Source organism: Beta vulgaris, chromosome 4 (assembly GCF_026745355.1).
Source record: "Beta vulgaris subsp. vulgaris cultivar EL10 chromosome 4, EL10.2, whole genome shotgun sequence".
Classification (NCBI taxonomy): domain Eukaryota; kingdom Viridiplantae; phylum Streptophyta; class Magnoliopsida; order Caryophyllales; family Amaranthaceae; genus Beta; species Beta vulgaris.
Window position 1 is genome coordinate 51,117,727 of NC_079205.1, and position 14,227 is coordinate 51,131,953.

The window sequence follows — 14,227 nt, forward strand, 5'->3', positions numbered from 1 at the left end:
ATGCTTGAAAGGATATGTTTACACTTTTTCCTTTCTCTCTTCTTTAATTTAACCAACGCTATTGTTAACATATTTCTATTTACTTTGTGGTGTAAACTAATCAACGTAAGTATGATGATTTGAAAATCTTAGCAGAATTATGTTCTTAACATTCATGTTGTCATATTTCCTTTTAACATTACATGATTATTGCAAAAATACTCTGTCCGTTCCTAAATAAAGTGTGAAATCAATATGGTGAATGAGGAGGCATATGAAATAAATCTCGTAAAAACAAACTAATTGATCTTCATTAGAACTTGAATATGACTTCATAACTTCCAGATTATCAATTTTTAAGCAAAAACTCATTTACCATAAGCTACAATCATATATAATAAAAATCTGTGGATGATCCAATGCAGCACGCGTCTGTGTGAACGAACAGAGCAAGTTCTTTCTCCACTACTGGTCTACTGTTGTGAAGCATATGCACATCGGCAAAGTTTGCTAAACTTAAAAGATGCAAAAGCAAACACATGTAGAGTCACTGGCTCATTGCAAGCAAGAATCATTCTATTAGAAAGAATATACATATGTATTATGTCCCCTATACTTGTTTTTCTTCAAAGGAATATACACATGCCTTCTTGGCAAAAAATGATGCATCAAATAATACACTGTGGTCCAAAAGTACCACCTTGTTCAGTCTAACTCCTAAAATAATGAATGTATAAGTTACGAGATCATAAACAACTCTCTGCCTCCTGCTCCTTCGCCTCTCTTTTGGATTGCTTCTCCTGGTCTTAAGCCTTGGCAAGCAGATCATATTCAATGATGTAATATATATGACAAACCAATAAAACATTACACAAAGATCTAAAGTTAATTTAATGATACTTTTCTTTGGCCCGCACGAATGAGGATCTTGTAGAGAATGGGAACAGAACCTCGCAAAGATTATGAACAACTCCTTTGTCATATACATTTTTCTCTACCGCAAACTCTGCATCACTCAAAGGCGACCTTCTGAAAAAGGATTTCCATTTGCTCTGAGGAGGCTTGCTTTCAAGGCCAAGTCCATTGATACTCGTCTTAAGGGCTAAGGCACTGGCTTTTGCTTCATTGATCTTCATTTGCAGGTTTGTATGATCTTGCCACTTGTATGTCTGATCACACAGAACAGAAATACAAGAGTTAATGCTACAACCTATAATAAAAGCCCTAACATCAACTCTGTTGATCCCCCTTCTTATTGGGTTTGTTTTCCTTTTTTTCTTTTGAGTGGGGGGTTGGGGGGGAGGGGGGGAGGGGGGGAGGTTGTGTTCATGCTATTCTTTCTTTCCCCCCATAACCCTTATGATTTAGATATTTTACTGATATTGAAAGAGCACGAAAGAAACTACGACAATCAATTACATAAATTATGACAGAAGTTTCTGATATGAGGAAGATGAACTACACTGATTGTTCCATGTGGGAATAAACTATGACTGTTGCGCTTATTCATCCTTGAAGCCCTGAACCCATCCTTTTCTCCATCCAAGGACTAATTTTAACTATATGAACCAGTAAATGGTAAATGAAAATTTTCATCCTAAAATCTTTCAGTTCAGGGTCAATGACTTCAACCATATAAACAGTATATGGTAGTTGAACTGTTGAAATGCTTCTTCAGAAACTAAAATGAGCCTCATACTTTGAGAGCCCTACTCATAATTAGCACAAATGCTACCCAATCTTCGCCTTCGTATATTTATTATTAATCACTGGACACAGGACGTACCTCATTTGTAGTGGTATTTGTAAGACACAGTTTTGCGTGGTAGCCGAAGAAAGCGGCCATGAGCAAAGATACAACGGCAAGAAACACCATCAGAAGTATTTGAGTGTTATAGGAGCTCACCAACCACTGTTTAAGGACACATGAAAATAGAAAGACAAGGCAGTTCAGCACATACTTCATGTAGACACAATAAGCATAGAACTGAACAGGGACATCAAAAGTCAAATGAAAGAGAAACAATATGGTTCAAAATGTAAATGCCAAATTGCAATCCCTGCGAAGAAGAAACGATGAAAATAGAATCCACATATTTGATTCTACGGTTTTTTCACCAAATACCCCTGACAAAAAAATTTATTCACCAAATACCCCAGTTTTTTTCAAAATTCACCAGATACCCAACTTTTAAAAAAATTCACCAGATACCCTTACTATTAACGGACGTTAGTGCTCCGTTAGCCTGTATTTACAAGTTTGCCATAAGTCAACTTAATTAGCCCTAAATCAACCTAATTAGCCTTAATTAACCTAATTAACCTAATTAAACCTTAAACTTTCCCTAACCCAATCCCAACCCCCAAACCCTAGACCCACCAGCCCCACCACCCAATCCCAGCCCCACCCCCTCCCCCTCCCCGCCAACCCCGTATACCCCTTTCCGGCAGCCCCCTCCCCCTCCCTCACTCTCGTCGCGCCTCCCCTACCCCTCCCTCACTCTCGTCGCGCCTCCCCTCCCCCTCCCTCACTCTCGTCGGCCCCGCCGCTGCTGCTGTTGTTTCTGGTTCATCGGAGGAGAGAGAAGGGTCGGAAATTCGCGCGAATTTAGGGGAGGGGGCTGCCGGAAAGGGGAGGCGCGATGGAAGGAGGGGGAGGGGAGGCGCGACGAGAGTGATGGAGGGGGACGGGGCTGCCAGAAAGAGGAGGCGCGATGGAAGGAGGGGGAGGGGAGGCGCAAACGAGGCAAAGGGAGGGGAGGGGGGCGGCGCGACTGGTGGGGACGGGGGCGGCGCGACTGGGGGGGAGGGGAGGGGGGCAGGGTGGTGGGGCTGGGGTTGGGGGGTGGTGGGTTAGGGAGAGAGAGAGGGGGTTATGTTAGTTAGGTTTTTTAGGGTTTTTTTTAGGTTAATTAGAGTTTTTTAGGGTTTTTTAACACTAATGACTAACAGAGTTTACCGTCGTTAGTCATTAAGGGCATTATTTGTCATTTTTTAAAAAATTTGGGGTATCTGGTGAATTTTTTAAAAAAATAGGGGTATCTGGTGAATTTTGAAAAAAGCTGGGGTATTTGGTGAATAAATTTTTTTATCAGGGGTATTTGGTGAAAAAGCCGTTGATTCTAATTCAAACCCCACAGGTTAATGCTGAGAAAATTGAAGTTCAGCCTAAAAAATGTAAGTAGGTCCGACCTTATAGGAGTTCCCCTGGCATCTGCCTATGAGATTTACAGTATCATTAAAATTTGATCTCCCTTCTTCCTTCTCCATGATTTAAAGCAGATTTCAGGCAATCCATCTTTGTAACTTATTTCATCAATGAACTATTATTTCTTTAGAAAACAAAATAGAAAAGAAAGCCACACCTTGATCCAGAATTATAGAACAGATAATCAAACTTTTCAGATCAAATCCATGAAAGTGTCAATCACACTTTACAACTAGAGTGTTCACTTCTATATTTTTTTATTCCTTAGACCACTCATTCATTTCTTCAATTTGGCCCAGGACAATCTGGCAAAAGGTTGATATTATATTTTTCTGACAAGAAAAATAAGATGTGCAGACCAAATACATTCACAACCACCAGAACCTGGCGGATCCATAAAACCAGGTAGTTCCCTTTTTCCAATGTCTGCAATAGTGCAATGCATGCTATGTCCTGACTTCTCTTTGATTTTAATCTTCTCTCTTACCTTTCCTCCTGTTCAGTGCACATGTTCATCCTAATTTGGCAAAAGGGGTTATCATATTCTACCTAGCTGACCAAGTAATCTTTCATCCAGTAACACAAATGAATCCCAAAGGTCAGACAATTACTTCTTGTCTCCAGCAATCTGTCGATTTCTGATACGAAAGGCCTAAACTAACTCTTCAGATTGACAAATCACTAAAATTACGAACAAGCAAGAGATAAGTCATTTTCTTTAGCTTATTTACCTGTGCAACATGTGGAGCTAAACCTCGGATTGAATTGTCAACACCATAGTAGACTGCAGATGACAAGAATTTAAAAAAAAAATGATTTTCAAAGATGCTACACAACCAGGCTTATCATGCAAGTTGTCAGGGATAGTGGGATACCGATATCAACCTGTCAAGATATGTATAATCTTCAATTCCTTCAACCGACTTGCAAGAATTAAAATAATCGCAACGGCTCCATATAGGCAAAGAAAGAAATGCCTGCAAGAGAACTAACATATGTGAATACTGGAAACTGAATGCCTCTTTTACTTCTTTTCCAACTGTTCAAAGGAAAAGATATTTCTCAAGCAATAGACGTGTAGTGTCTGGAGATGGAACTGCAATCCCTTCCACCATTGGCCAGTTATGCATGTACTATACTACTTCCTCCGCCTTTTACTTGCTACATTCTCTTTTCTGGCATGTGGTCCCCATATTAATATTACCAATTTTATCCTCCCTTTTGTCATTTACCTATCTAACTCTACCTATTTTGCCATTCTTTTTGTCTTCTACTAATAAAATTGTGATCCCTCCTCACATGCATCTCCTAAATCCGTGTGCCAAAGTGGAATGTAGCGAGTAAAAAAAACAGAGGGGGTAATTCAAAATATACAAAAAAAAAAAACATATTCAAATTCTTCTATGACTTTCTCAAAACCAACTGAGTTTGATTAAATATATCATAAACGAACTAACAACATTTATCAAATCTAAAATTTGAGAATGAGTCACAAGAAATGTTTTGAATCTTTGATCTTATTTTATTTCTTGAACTGAGTGACAATGTTGATGCTAGTGAGTAGTGACGGCGTAGTAGCCTTGACAGACTGTACATCTTTCTTAGTAGATGACCTTTTTGTTTGTTTTTTCTTTTCCATATTGAAAACTACTAAGAATAAGAGGTATTGAACTTTTTATCATCCCAGAATCGAGCCCTTCACTTTATTTCCGGAATCTAGTTGATAACTTGTACAGTTTAAACTTTTAGCTCAAACTGATATTCTTATCCCTTCATTCATATTTTCTATATCCGATTTCATGTATTCTCCAAGTGAACCAATATACAATACAATATGAGAATGTAGTTCAACAACAAACTCCAAACATAAAAGTTGTCACTCTATGTGCCCTATCAGGTCAATAAGTTCATGTTTAAAAGATAAGCAATAATCTATGAAGCAATAAAACTTCTTAAATTTTCTATCAGTTCGATAATTGAATTCTCATCAAGAAAACTAGGTACTGCGTCTACTTCCCGTACAAATACTCACCAGTATAGAAAAGCCATGAAGTACCTAGTGTTTCTTTCTCCGATACAATTATTCTGCAAAAAACAGTGGATAACTCTGGTAAAGATGAATACATGCCATTTGAACAAAATAAGTTAACGGGAGTTACAAAATACAAACCATCCATCCACAGTGATGATCAAATCGAGCCACACAACGATCACACACACTGCAGTGCTTGGATCTAGCAGGTCTAAACCAGCCACAAATCTTGTCAATTTACAGTGAGCACAAGCTAACAAAGAAAAAAGAAGAAAGAAAGAATGATCTAGAAGATAAGGTGGTGTAACTCACTTGAGAATTTTGCAAGTAGAACATTCTTTCTCTGAATATATCACATTATCATAGGGATAAACGGAGATATATTGGGTGACATTCTTTGCAGTAATAGTTCCAGGATCAGAAAAACTAGTTAGCAAGAAAAGTACAATGCCTATGCCAACAGCCACTATGCTAGTATACCTGCATGATCATATGATATCTAACTAAAATCAAAAGAAATCAAGCTAAAAAGCTTCATAAATATCATCCATCATGAATATTATTCAATTGTTCTTAGGTAGTATTCCCTTTATATCTTTTATATTTCTCACTTGAAATCTTGATACAATTTACAATTAGAGAAAATATTCTAAATTCTTCTCAATATATAAGAAAAAATATAGTCATATAAGGTCTTGTTTGATTCGTCTCCATAAGTAATTTATTAATATCCAATCGTTATAATTTTTACTAACATGTTATAAAAGATATTTAAGGTCAAAGAAGTGCATTGGCAAACGCGTATAGTCAAAACTAGAAAGATAAAAAGATCCAGAGGGAGTATATAATACCTATGAATTTCACCCAAATAGTAATTAGGGATGTAAACAAATGAGGAAGTGACAATAAAGTAGTATGTTGCTGAAAGTATTGCAACGTAAAAGATCTGCAAAAACCAATGCATAACTTAAAAGATCTGCACACAATCTTTCAGTAGTAAATAATAATAGGCTCTGCCTCCAGGTTAAACAAACGAAAACATGTAAAATGCAGCTAGTGCTTCCACAAAGAGAAAAAGAAAGGAAAATTTACAAGGAGTACAGAACAAAGAAATTGATCATGGATCTCATAGGTTTCCTTGTAGACTTCATACCTCTTAACAACTGCTCCACCACTTGACATCTATCAGCATTTAGCACCATTTAAATGAATATCTTAGCATGGCCTATTTGCTTAGTATTTCAAACTACTCCCTCCCTCCCAAAATACTCTTGACACTTATCAAGGCACGTAGTTTTAGATGATAAGTTGTTATTTGGTTATCAATTATTATTTTTATTGAAAAGTAGATGTGATAGGAGTTAGTAGTTAGTAAAAAATAGTATTATTTTATTTTAAGGAGAGAGAATATGAGCCATGGTTAGAGTTGGTAGGTAATAAGAGTAGTATTATTTTATATGGAGGAGAGAGAGTGTGGGCCAATAGTTAAAAGGTAAAATGATTAAAGTAATAGTGGGTCATATCCCAAAATAGAAGTGTAAAAAGTATTCTGGGACAGATAAAAAAAGGAAAGTGTAAAGAGTATTATGAGACGGAGGGAGTATTTAACAACATCATACTTAAATACTTCTTCCCAAAATCTATCCGAGTATTTAACATTTATAGTGCCCTCAATCTCACAGTCTAGTAGTTTGTGACTACTTTGTTTCTTGGTAGATTACTCCAGTGCTATAAATTAACATATATTGGACAGATTGTAGTGTTAAAATGGAGAAATTAAGGGAAGAAGATGAACTTTGATTGATCAATAACAGAAAATATAGCAAAATGTAAAGATATTCAAGCTTTCGAGAGGCTTGATTGTCTCCCAATTGAATTACAAAGAGCTCACCCAAATTCTCATCTATTTTCAACATAATTTTCTCTCTGTGATTATCCCTATATATAGAGTAATTTCCTTGTCACAACTACCCTTCTCCAAGCTAACTAATGAAAATAGTATCTAAATTACCCTTCCCCTAATATGGATTCATAGCATCCAGTTTTACATAAAACATACTATATAACCAAGTCTACATCAAAACATACATCAGAGTGCCTTTTGAATGAATTCAAGTAAGCATGTTTACAGTACCCTTGCCTGGAAGATGCATAAGTAGAAATGTTGGGGATACAATTCATTGGCACGAGTGAAATATGTCAAAATCATCAGGGAGAAAAATCAAAGAATTCTGAAACAGCACATATTTTATTTACCATATCAGGAAGAAACTGTTTTCCCTTCTATTATATTCTATCAAAATAAACCAATATGAAAGCTGCCATAGGCTCCAATATGGTCTCAAACAGAAATTCTGACTTCTACTTTGGAAAAGGAAGCTCTATTTTCCCTAGCAAGCTTACCTACTTGAATTTGAAAACACGATGCTTTCCTGTTCATTACATTTCTCCATGAGAAATAAGTCAAGAAACCAATGTGAAACTTAGAACAAATTCATTCATTTAAATAGAAGGAAAGAGAGATTTCATGACTAAAAAAGATGGGGAGAATGGAGATGACCCTTTTCTGCATAACGAAGCATCAGGGCTTACGCATGGACTCTGGAAGCATCGATAAAGCTGATATTTTGGCCCCACAAGAATTTCAATCCTGGCTTCGTCCATCATGCGATAGAGCAGCGGATAAAGCAGCAGCCTTCCCTCAATCTCAAAACTATACGTTCACTCCATAAGCGACATATTATTACTTGCATAAAGCCTTTCATCTGATCTCAATAACACGTAAAATATACTTTTTGCAACGACACTGGAGAAGACAGAGTGACTATGAACCTTTAGCAGCAAGTGCGTCTCTTTTAGGAAGTCAGGTGCTCTTTGTCCCTTTCACAACCAATTATGATACTTCCACAGTATTTGTAGCTGCAACACTTCCCGTATTTGGATATTTTGCAATAGCTACATAAAAAAGGTAGTTTCTAACAAACTCACTGGGTTTTTATTAGTTTATCCAGTTTCCTTTTTGGGTTATCGTGTATTAGTTTACCCACTTTTTTCTATTTTAGAATGGTCCTACCAATTTTATATTATTATCTTTATGATAAAGATTTTCCACTCTACTTCTCTTGGCCCATAGCATTAACTTCAATATATTGATACTTTCTCTCTTCTATGACCCACATATCTATTTTTTCTAAAACTTTGTGCCAAAAGAAGCAGGTAAACTAATAAAAATCGAAGAAAGTATATTCTTAAAAATTAAAGGTCAAATTGCCTCCCCAATTTTCTCTCTCATCCTTCCATCTCAACCCATCACTGCTCCTTGTCTTTGCTTCTCCCTCCACAACTTCTCTTTCATTGCCTCCTCCAAAGAGAAGTGCTCCTCCACCGACCACCTCTTTTTTCTTCCCTTCTAGCTTTCTACATTAAAGCTGCTGCCAGTGAAGGACCACCCCAGCGTTGCCTCAGCTGCACAACTCTTATCTTGACTGTTGGTGGTCGATTTTGCCAATTGAAGTTCTTTATCTTGAACTGTAATAGCCAACAACCACTAACGTTTTATATTTAAAGAAAATAAAAGAGATCTAAGTTACTGTAAATCATAAGATGTTGAATATCCTCAAGATGATGATAATGAAAGTGAGAGTAATGATCAGTCTGATGTGATTGTTGAGCCAAAGGGTGATGTATATACAAATTAATCAGTAAAAGAGTTATATGCCTGGAATACATGGCACTTATAAGGCAAGGCAATGGTTTTTTTATTATTGATGAGGGTTACTTCTCAAGTTTATATAAAAATGATGAGATTTATAAAGATTAGAAGTTTGGAAAGTAAACATTGAGACAATGGATGATAAATACTGAGAAGGGACATTATGAAGACACATTAAAGGGTTATTGTGTGCAAGAGGGGTTTGCTGTAGCTGTATTTGCTGCTAACAACCAGAGATACACTGCCTCTGTGCTATGTGTCATTATTGGAGAATACATGCTAGCAGATTGGCAAGTGGCAGTACTTGAGCTATCAGGATCTGGCGTGATGTGCACACACCACGCAGAGTAAGACAAGCAATCTTGTATATAATGTGAAATGGGAAGCGTCCCAGCTAATAAAATATACTAGGTGAAGCCCTAAATGAACTATTTGTTAAAAGGTATGGGCTTCATATGAAACAGTGTCTCATATAGCTATATACCTTACCTTGGTGAAGGAGGCTAACCTTATTTATGAGGTATCCTATACTTGAAAGAGCACCTAAGTATCTAAAAACTGTTCACGGCCTTACTTGATTTGCTCAACTTTTTTTATCTGCTTCACTGCATATCTAGAGTACATTAAAGGGTGTAGGGGTATTAACTATTGTAGATAGGACAAGCCTAGAGGTAGTTATGCGGGAATCCTATATGAAGTGTAATCAATGAGGATAAGGAGAAGGTGCTACTTTAACTAGCATCAACACTTTGGCAGTGGGAGAGCCAAATGGACCATCAACTGAGATAAGCAAAAGGTTTGTTGTCTTCTCTCCAATTATTCTACAATTATTTACTATATTATGATTTGAGCCATAATATTGGTTGCATTGATGCCTTTTTTCCCATACATAGGGAACTAAGCTTACCTTTGAAAGATGTATGGCTTTCTGTGAAGTGAAAAATTTGTTGTAGACACCGTTGCAAAAATTTCAGACAGGTATTTCCAGAGCCATTGACGTATATACTCCTTCTGACAGCATTTAGTTTCACATCTGCTTACACCTTCATGAAAGCTATTGAGGTGGTTCCCTTAGTTGGATATCAGTCCAAGTGGAGTAAACACAAATTCGGCCTATAAGTATATTGTGATGAGTGCACCAGCAATTTTATGGAGCCTATTTCAACACTCCTTGAAGGTACCTTTATATTTATCATAACAAATAAACTGATGACGTGCAATGACTTCATTAATAGTACTAAAAGTCCTATACCAAAATGCAAGTAGAAGAACACTTTCTATGGTGAGATTATCCACCAGACTACAAGCTGGAGTAAATTGGAATGACAGTGATATCTGCCCAAAATTGCAAAGATTGCAAAGCTTGCGGGGAAAATCAGCCATAAATCAAAAACATGCAAGGCCTGCCAATCAACACTTGAGAGTTGAAAGTATGAGATTCATAGGATGGTAAGCACTATCATTCAGCTTAAATAGGAAAGTGCAGAGAGTTGGAAGTATGAAATTCATAGGATAGTAAAGACTATCATTGAGCTTGAATAGGAAAGTGCTTGCTTATAAAGCGTGACATCTGGAATGCCTAGCACACACGCAATAAGAGCCATAATCCATGCAAGGGAGGACACACATAGTTATGTAAACCTGTAATCAGATAGGTTAACATAGTGCCAATTCTAGACCAAGCAAGGTGGCCTACTTTAAAATTTGCCAATTACACTACCTATGGCTAAAAGAGTGCTATTAGAAGCCTAGAAAAAACAGTAGAGAGGAATATAAATAAAGGAGAGTTGAAAGAGCCAATGCTTTCAACTGTAGGAAATATAAATATTTTGGGCACAGCAAGGAGGCTAACTGGAAGAAAATAAAAATTTTAAATGAACATGTTCATCAAGATTTCTAGGCAACCAAATAAACAAAATGCAATCACTCCTCATAAGCTGGTGCTAAGAATTCTTAAGACGTCCAAATTCCAATGGTAATTTCCCACCCACAGTCAACAACCACGTTTTCATGTTCTAGGAACATACTCCCTCCGGATTTTATTAATTTACCCATTTCTTTGGGGCACATTTGTCAAGCCACTAATTTAAACCTTAATATCTCTAATTATCAATAAGCAAAAATTACAAAAAGATATTTGGATAATATACATTAACACGATTTCCTTTAAGTACAAATCAAAAGAGATAGTCAAGATCATGTATGTGAATAGTATCAAAAGTGTAAACTAATAAAAACCGGAGAGAGTATTAGTATACTACATTACTACTCACCTCGGCCACCCTTCGAAATCAATAATAACAACACGGATAAATTCCTATTACTATTGCAAATGATATTCCCACAAAATTATTGGACATTTTAAACACTCAAACTCTCCATTCCCAAATCTACCATTCCAAGAGCAAACTATACAGATCACTAATCCTAAAGCAAAATTAAGCATACATATCACAAAAATCACTATTAATTGAAATCACACCCAAAAAAAACACCAAAAATCAAATATAACAAACTTACCTGTAAAGTAGGGTTCGAACGATAGCAACAGTAATACTCGACGGAAAGAACTGCATTTAAACCTCTATTTCCACAAACCCATCCTACAAATTTCCTACAACAATCAAACAATTTAAACGCTTAATTATCAAACCCATTAATTAGAATTTGAATTTAAAAAGAGAGAAAGAGGGATTTACAGGAAATAATCATAGGCGCCAAAAGTGAGGAAATTGTGAATGCGTTCAACAAAAGTGCCCTGAAAAATTGGCCATTGACCACATAAGAAAGAAATTACTACTAAAAGTGTGATTATGCCATGGCAGACCAGCACCCACTGCACTGCCATTGTTGTTTAACGGAGGAGAGAGAAAATTGTGATTTTGTGTCTTCCTTAGAGTTCACGAAAATTGCAAGGGGTATTTAGTGGAAAGAGAGAAACTTTCGACGACTTTAAGAAAAGTGGAAACTTCAATTTCGACGACTTCAGATTCATAAAAACAATGTTACTGCATAGACTGATGTTTTCTGAAGATGTCTGGAAACTTAGGCTCCGTTTGATAGGGCGTAAAATATTTTCAGTGTAAAATGATTTTCATGAAAAACAATTTACAATGGAAAACACAATTCCAAAATTAGTTTTTCGTTGTTTGGTTCGATGTAAAAAAAACGAAAGGGAAAGTAAGGAGGTAGTGAGAGGAGTGTACAAGAGAGAGAAGGAAAATAGTTTTCCCTTCATTTTGAAAGGAAAATAGTTTTCCCTTCATTTTGAAAGGAAAATGGTTTTCCATCCTTGGGAGAGTAATTTTACCCCAAGGGAAAATGGTTTTACACTCTTTTGCCAACCAAACAATGTAAAACTGAAAATAGAGGAAAACAGTTTTCCGGGAAAACGTTTTACGCCCTACCAAACGGAGCCTTAGAGCACTCCCAATGGTGATGGGTTTGATCACCAAAATTTCCTACTTACTCATGTTTTGATCATTTCATGATCAAATGTATCACCTACACCCCACTCATGAACAAAAAAACCATCAAGCTTCACTTTACTCTCCTACTTTTCACTACCCACCTCAACTTTCTCTCTCTATTTCTCTTTCCTACTTCATAATAATATAATTTACATATTAAAATAAAAATGAATCATCTTATGATTACTTAAAATTATAATAATTAATTACCAAAATTAATTATCATTATTGGGTTATTAGTAAAATAAAAATTTATTAGAAAATAATTTTTTTTCCCTCTTTTTAGGTGAGAAGGAGAAGGTAAAAAATTATAGAGAAAAATGATGTATAAATATTTTTAGAGAGAAAGGTGAGGAGGAGAAGTGTTTTTTTTTTGTTCTGAAATATATCAATATGGGTATCATTTTATAGAGGGGAAAAAAATATGAATTTTGGTATATATTTTTTTTTTTTTTGAAATACAAATTTTCTGGGAAATTCCGTGGAAATTTCCACGAAATTTCCCAAAAAGAACACAGCAGCAGCCACGTGGCAGCTTGCCACTGGCTGGCTGTGTGTGACTAGGCTGATTTTGTCTTCCATTCACACATTTCATTTGTTGATGGATTTGTTCACATGGTGATGGATGACAAAACATGTCATTTGGTGATAGGTTTTCTATCACCAATGGGATGCATGTTTTTTTTGTTCAACCCAAATTTTCTGATTTTGGTGATGAGTTATGTCACCATTGGGAGTGCTCTTAAAGATCTATTCGTCACGCTATTCTAGTGGGAAAAATATTTGAAATGATTGTTCATTGTTCATAGCAACTCATTTTGCACCAAAAAATTATATGATATATAGTTGATTTTTATTTCGTTTGACATCGTTGGTTTGTATGATAGTATAATCTATATAGTGAGTTTTTGTATGATTTTGGTAAATGATTTTTCATTGGCTTTTGGCTTTGCAATTTTGATCAAATCATCAAAAAAAAAGTTTGGTTATTGGCTTTTTGGTTGTCTAAAAGGCGACTTTTAAGCCAAATGAAAAAGTTGTCTGTAGTAGCTTGGATTGGCTTTTAGCTTATTGGCCCACAAACTTTCTAATAAACCGCCACAACTAATTTTACCACATTTTTACATACCGCTGACTTAAACAACCAACTTAAAAAGTCAATACATACAACCAATACTTCCAATCAGTCAAACAAGCCAGCTATACCCGCCAAAAGTCAACAGTTGATTGCCAAACAACCCATAGTCAGCTTTGTGAGATATAGTCACTTTAGGAGCAAAATAAATTATCGTGAACCCGATCCATCCAAGGCGTTTTGGTCTAGTGAAACAAATGGCTCTAAATATATTTAAAGTTACAAGAAAATGTCGCACTTATTTTTAGAAATTTCGATGTTGTATTTTCAGTAGGAGTAGGTTATATTTGATTAAAGTTACTCGATGTAATGCACTCACATAAGTAATTTTGGCTGTAAATAACCCTTTTGACTTTTACAAGATTTATATACTAATTTTGATATACAAGTTTTAAAATATGGATTTATGTTAATGTTTTTTAACAAAATATTACCAATATATTATTTTTATTGATTTGATAATTAAAATATCGATGACTTATATTACATGTTGATATACGTTGACAGTAAGTCAGTAACTACCAATAAGAATCGGGAGGAAATAGTAGATAAAGTTCCATTGAAAAGCTTTTTATCTTGCCAATTTGTCATGGCTAAAGTGTGCACACCCACAATTTAGTATAATGTCACAAGCTTAGTTCAAGGTATACCTTGATAAATTGTCAAAAAAATGAATACATAAACAACATGG

At 35.8% G+C, this 14,227-nt stretch overlaps 1 protein-coding gene across 2 annotated transcripts; it reads right to left on the reverse strand.

The window, feature by feature from the left end:
* Nucleotides 1-521: 521 nt before the first annotated feature.
* LOC104891034 (probable protein S-acyltransferase 17) lies at nucleotides 522-11,968 on the reverse strand. Of its 2 annotated transcripts, XM_010676675.3 has the most exons (10): nucleotides 11,631-11,965; nucleotides 11,452-11,545; nucleotides 6,071-6,165; nucleotides 5,532-5,699; nucleotides 5,358-5,430; nucleotides 5,220-5,272; nucleotides 4,073-4,164; nucleotides 3,919-3,971; nucleotides 1,766-1,891; nucleotides 522-1,148 (listed from the first exon to the last, which is right to left on the reverse strand). In XM_010676675.3, the coding sequence occupies exons 1-10, from the start codon at nucleotides 11,777-11,779 to the stop codon at nucleotides 870-872; spliced, it is 1,182 nt and encodes a 393-aa protein (XP_010674977.2). In that variant the 5' UTR covers nucleotides 11,780-11,965; the 3' UTR covers nucleotides 522-869. The 2 variants fall into 2 exon arrangements, with proteins under 2 accessions (XP_010674977.2, XP_019104587.2); XM_019249042.3 differs by lacking the exon at nucleotides 1,766-1,891 and having other exon boundaries at nucleotides 11,631-11,968.
* Nucleotides 11,969-14,227: the final 2,259 nt, after the last annotated feature.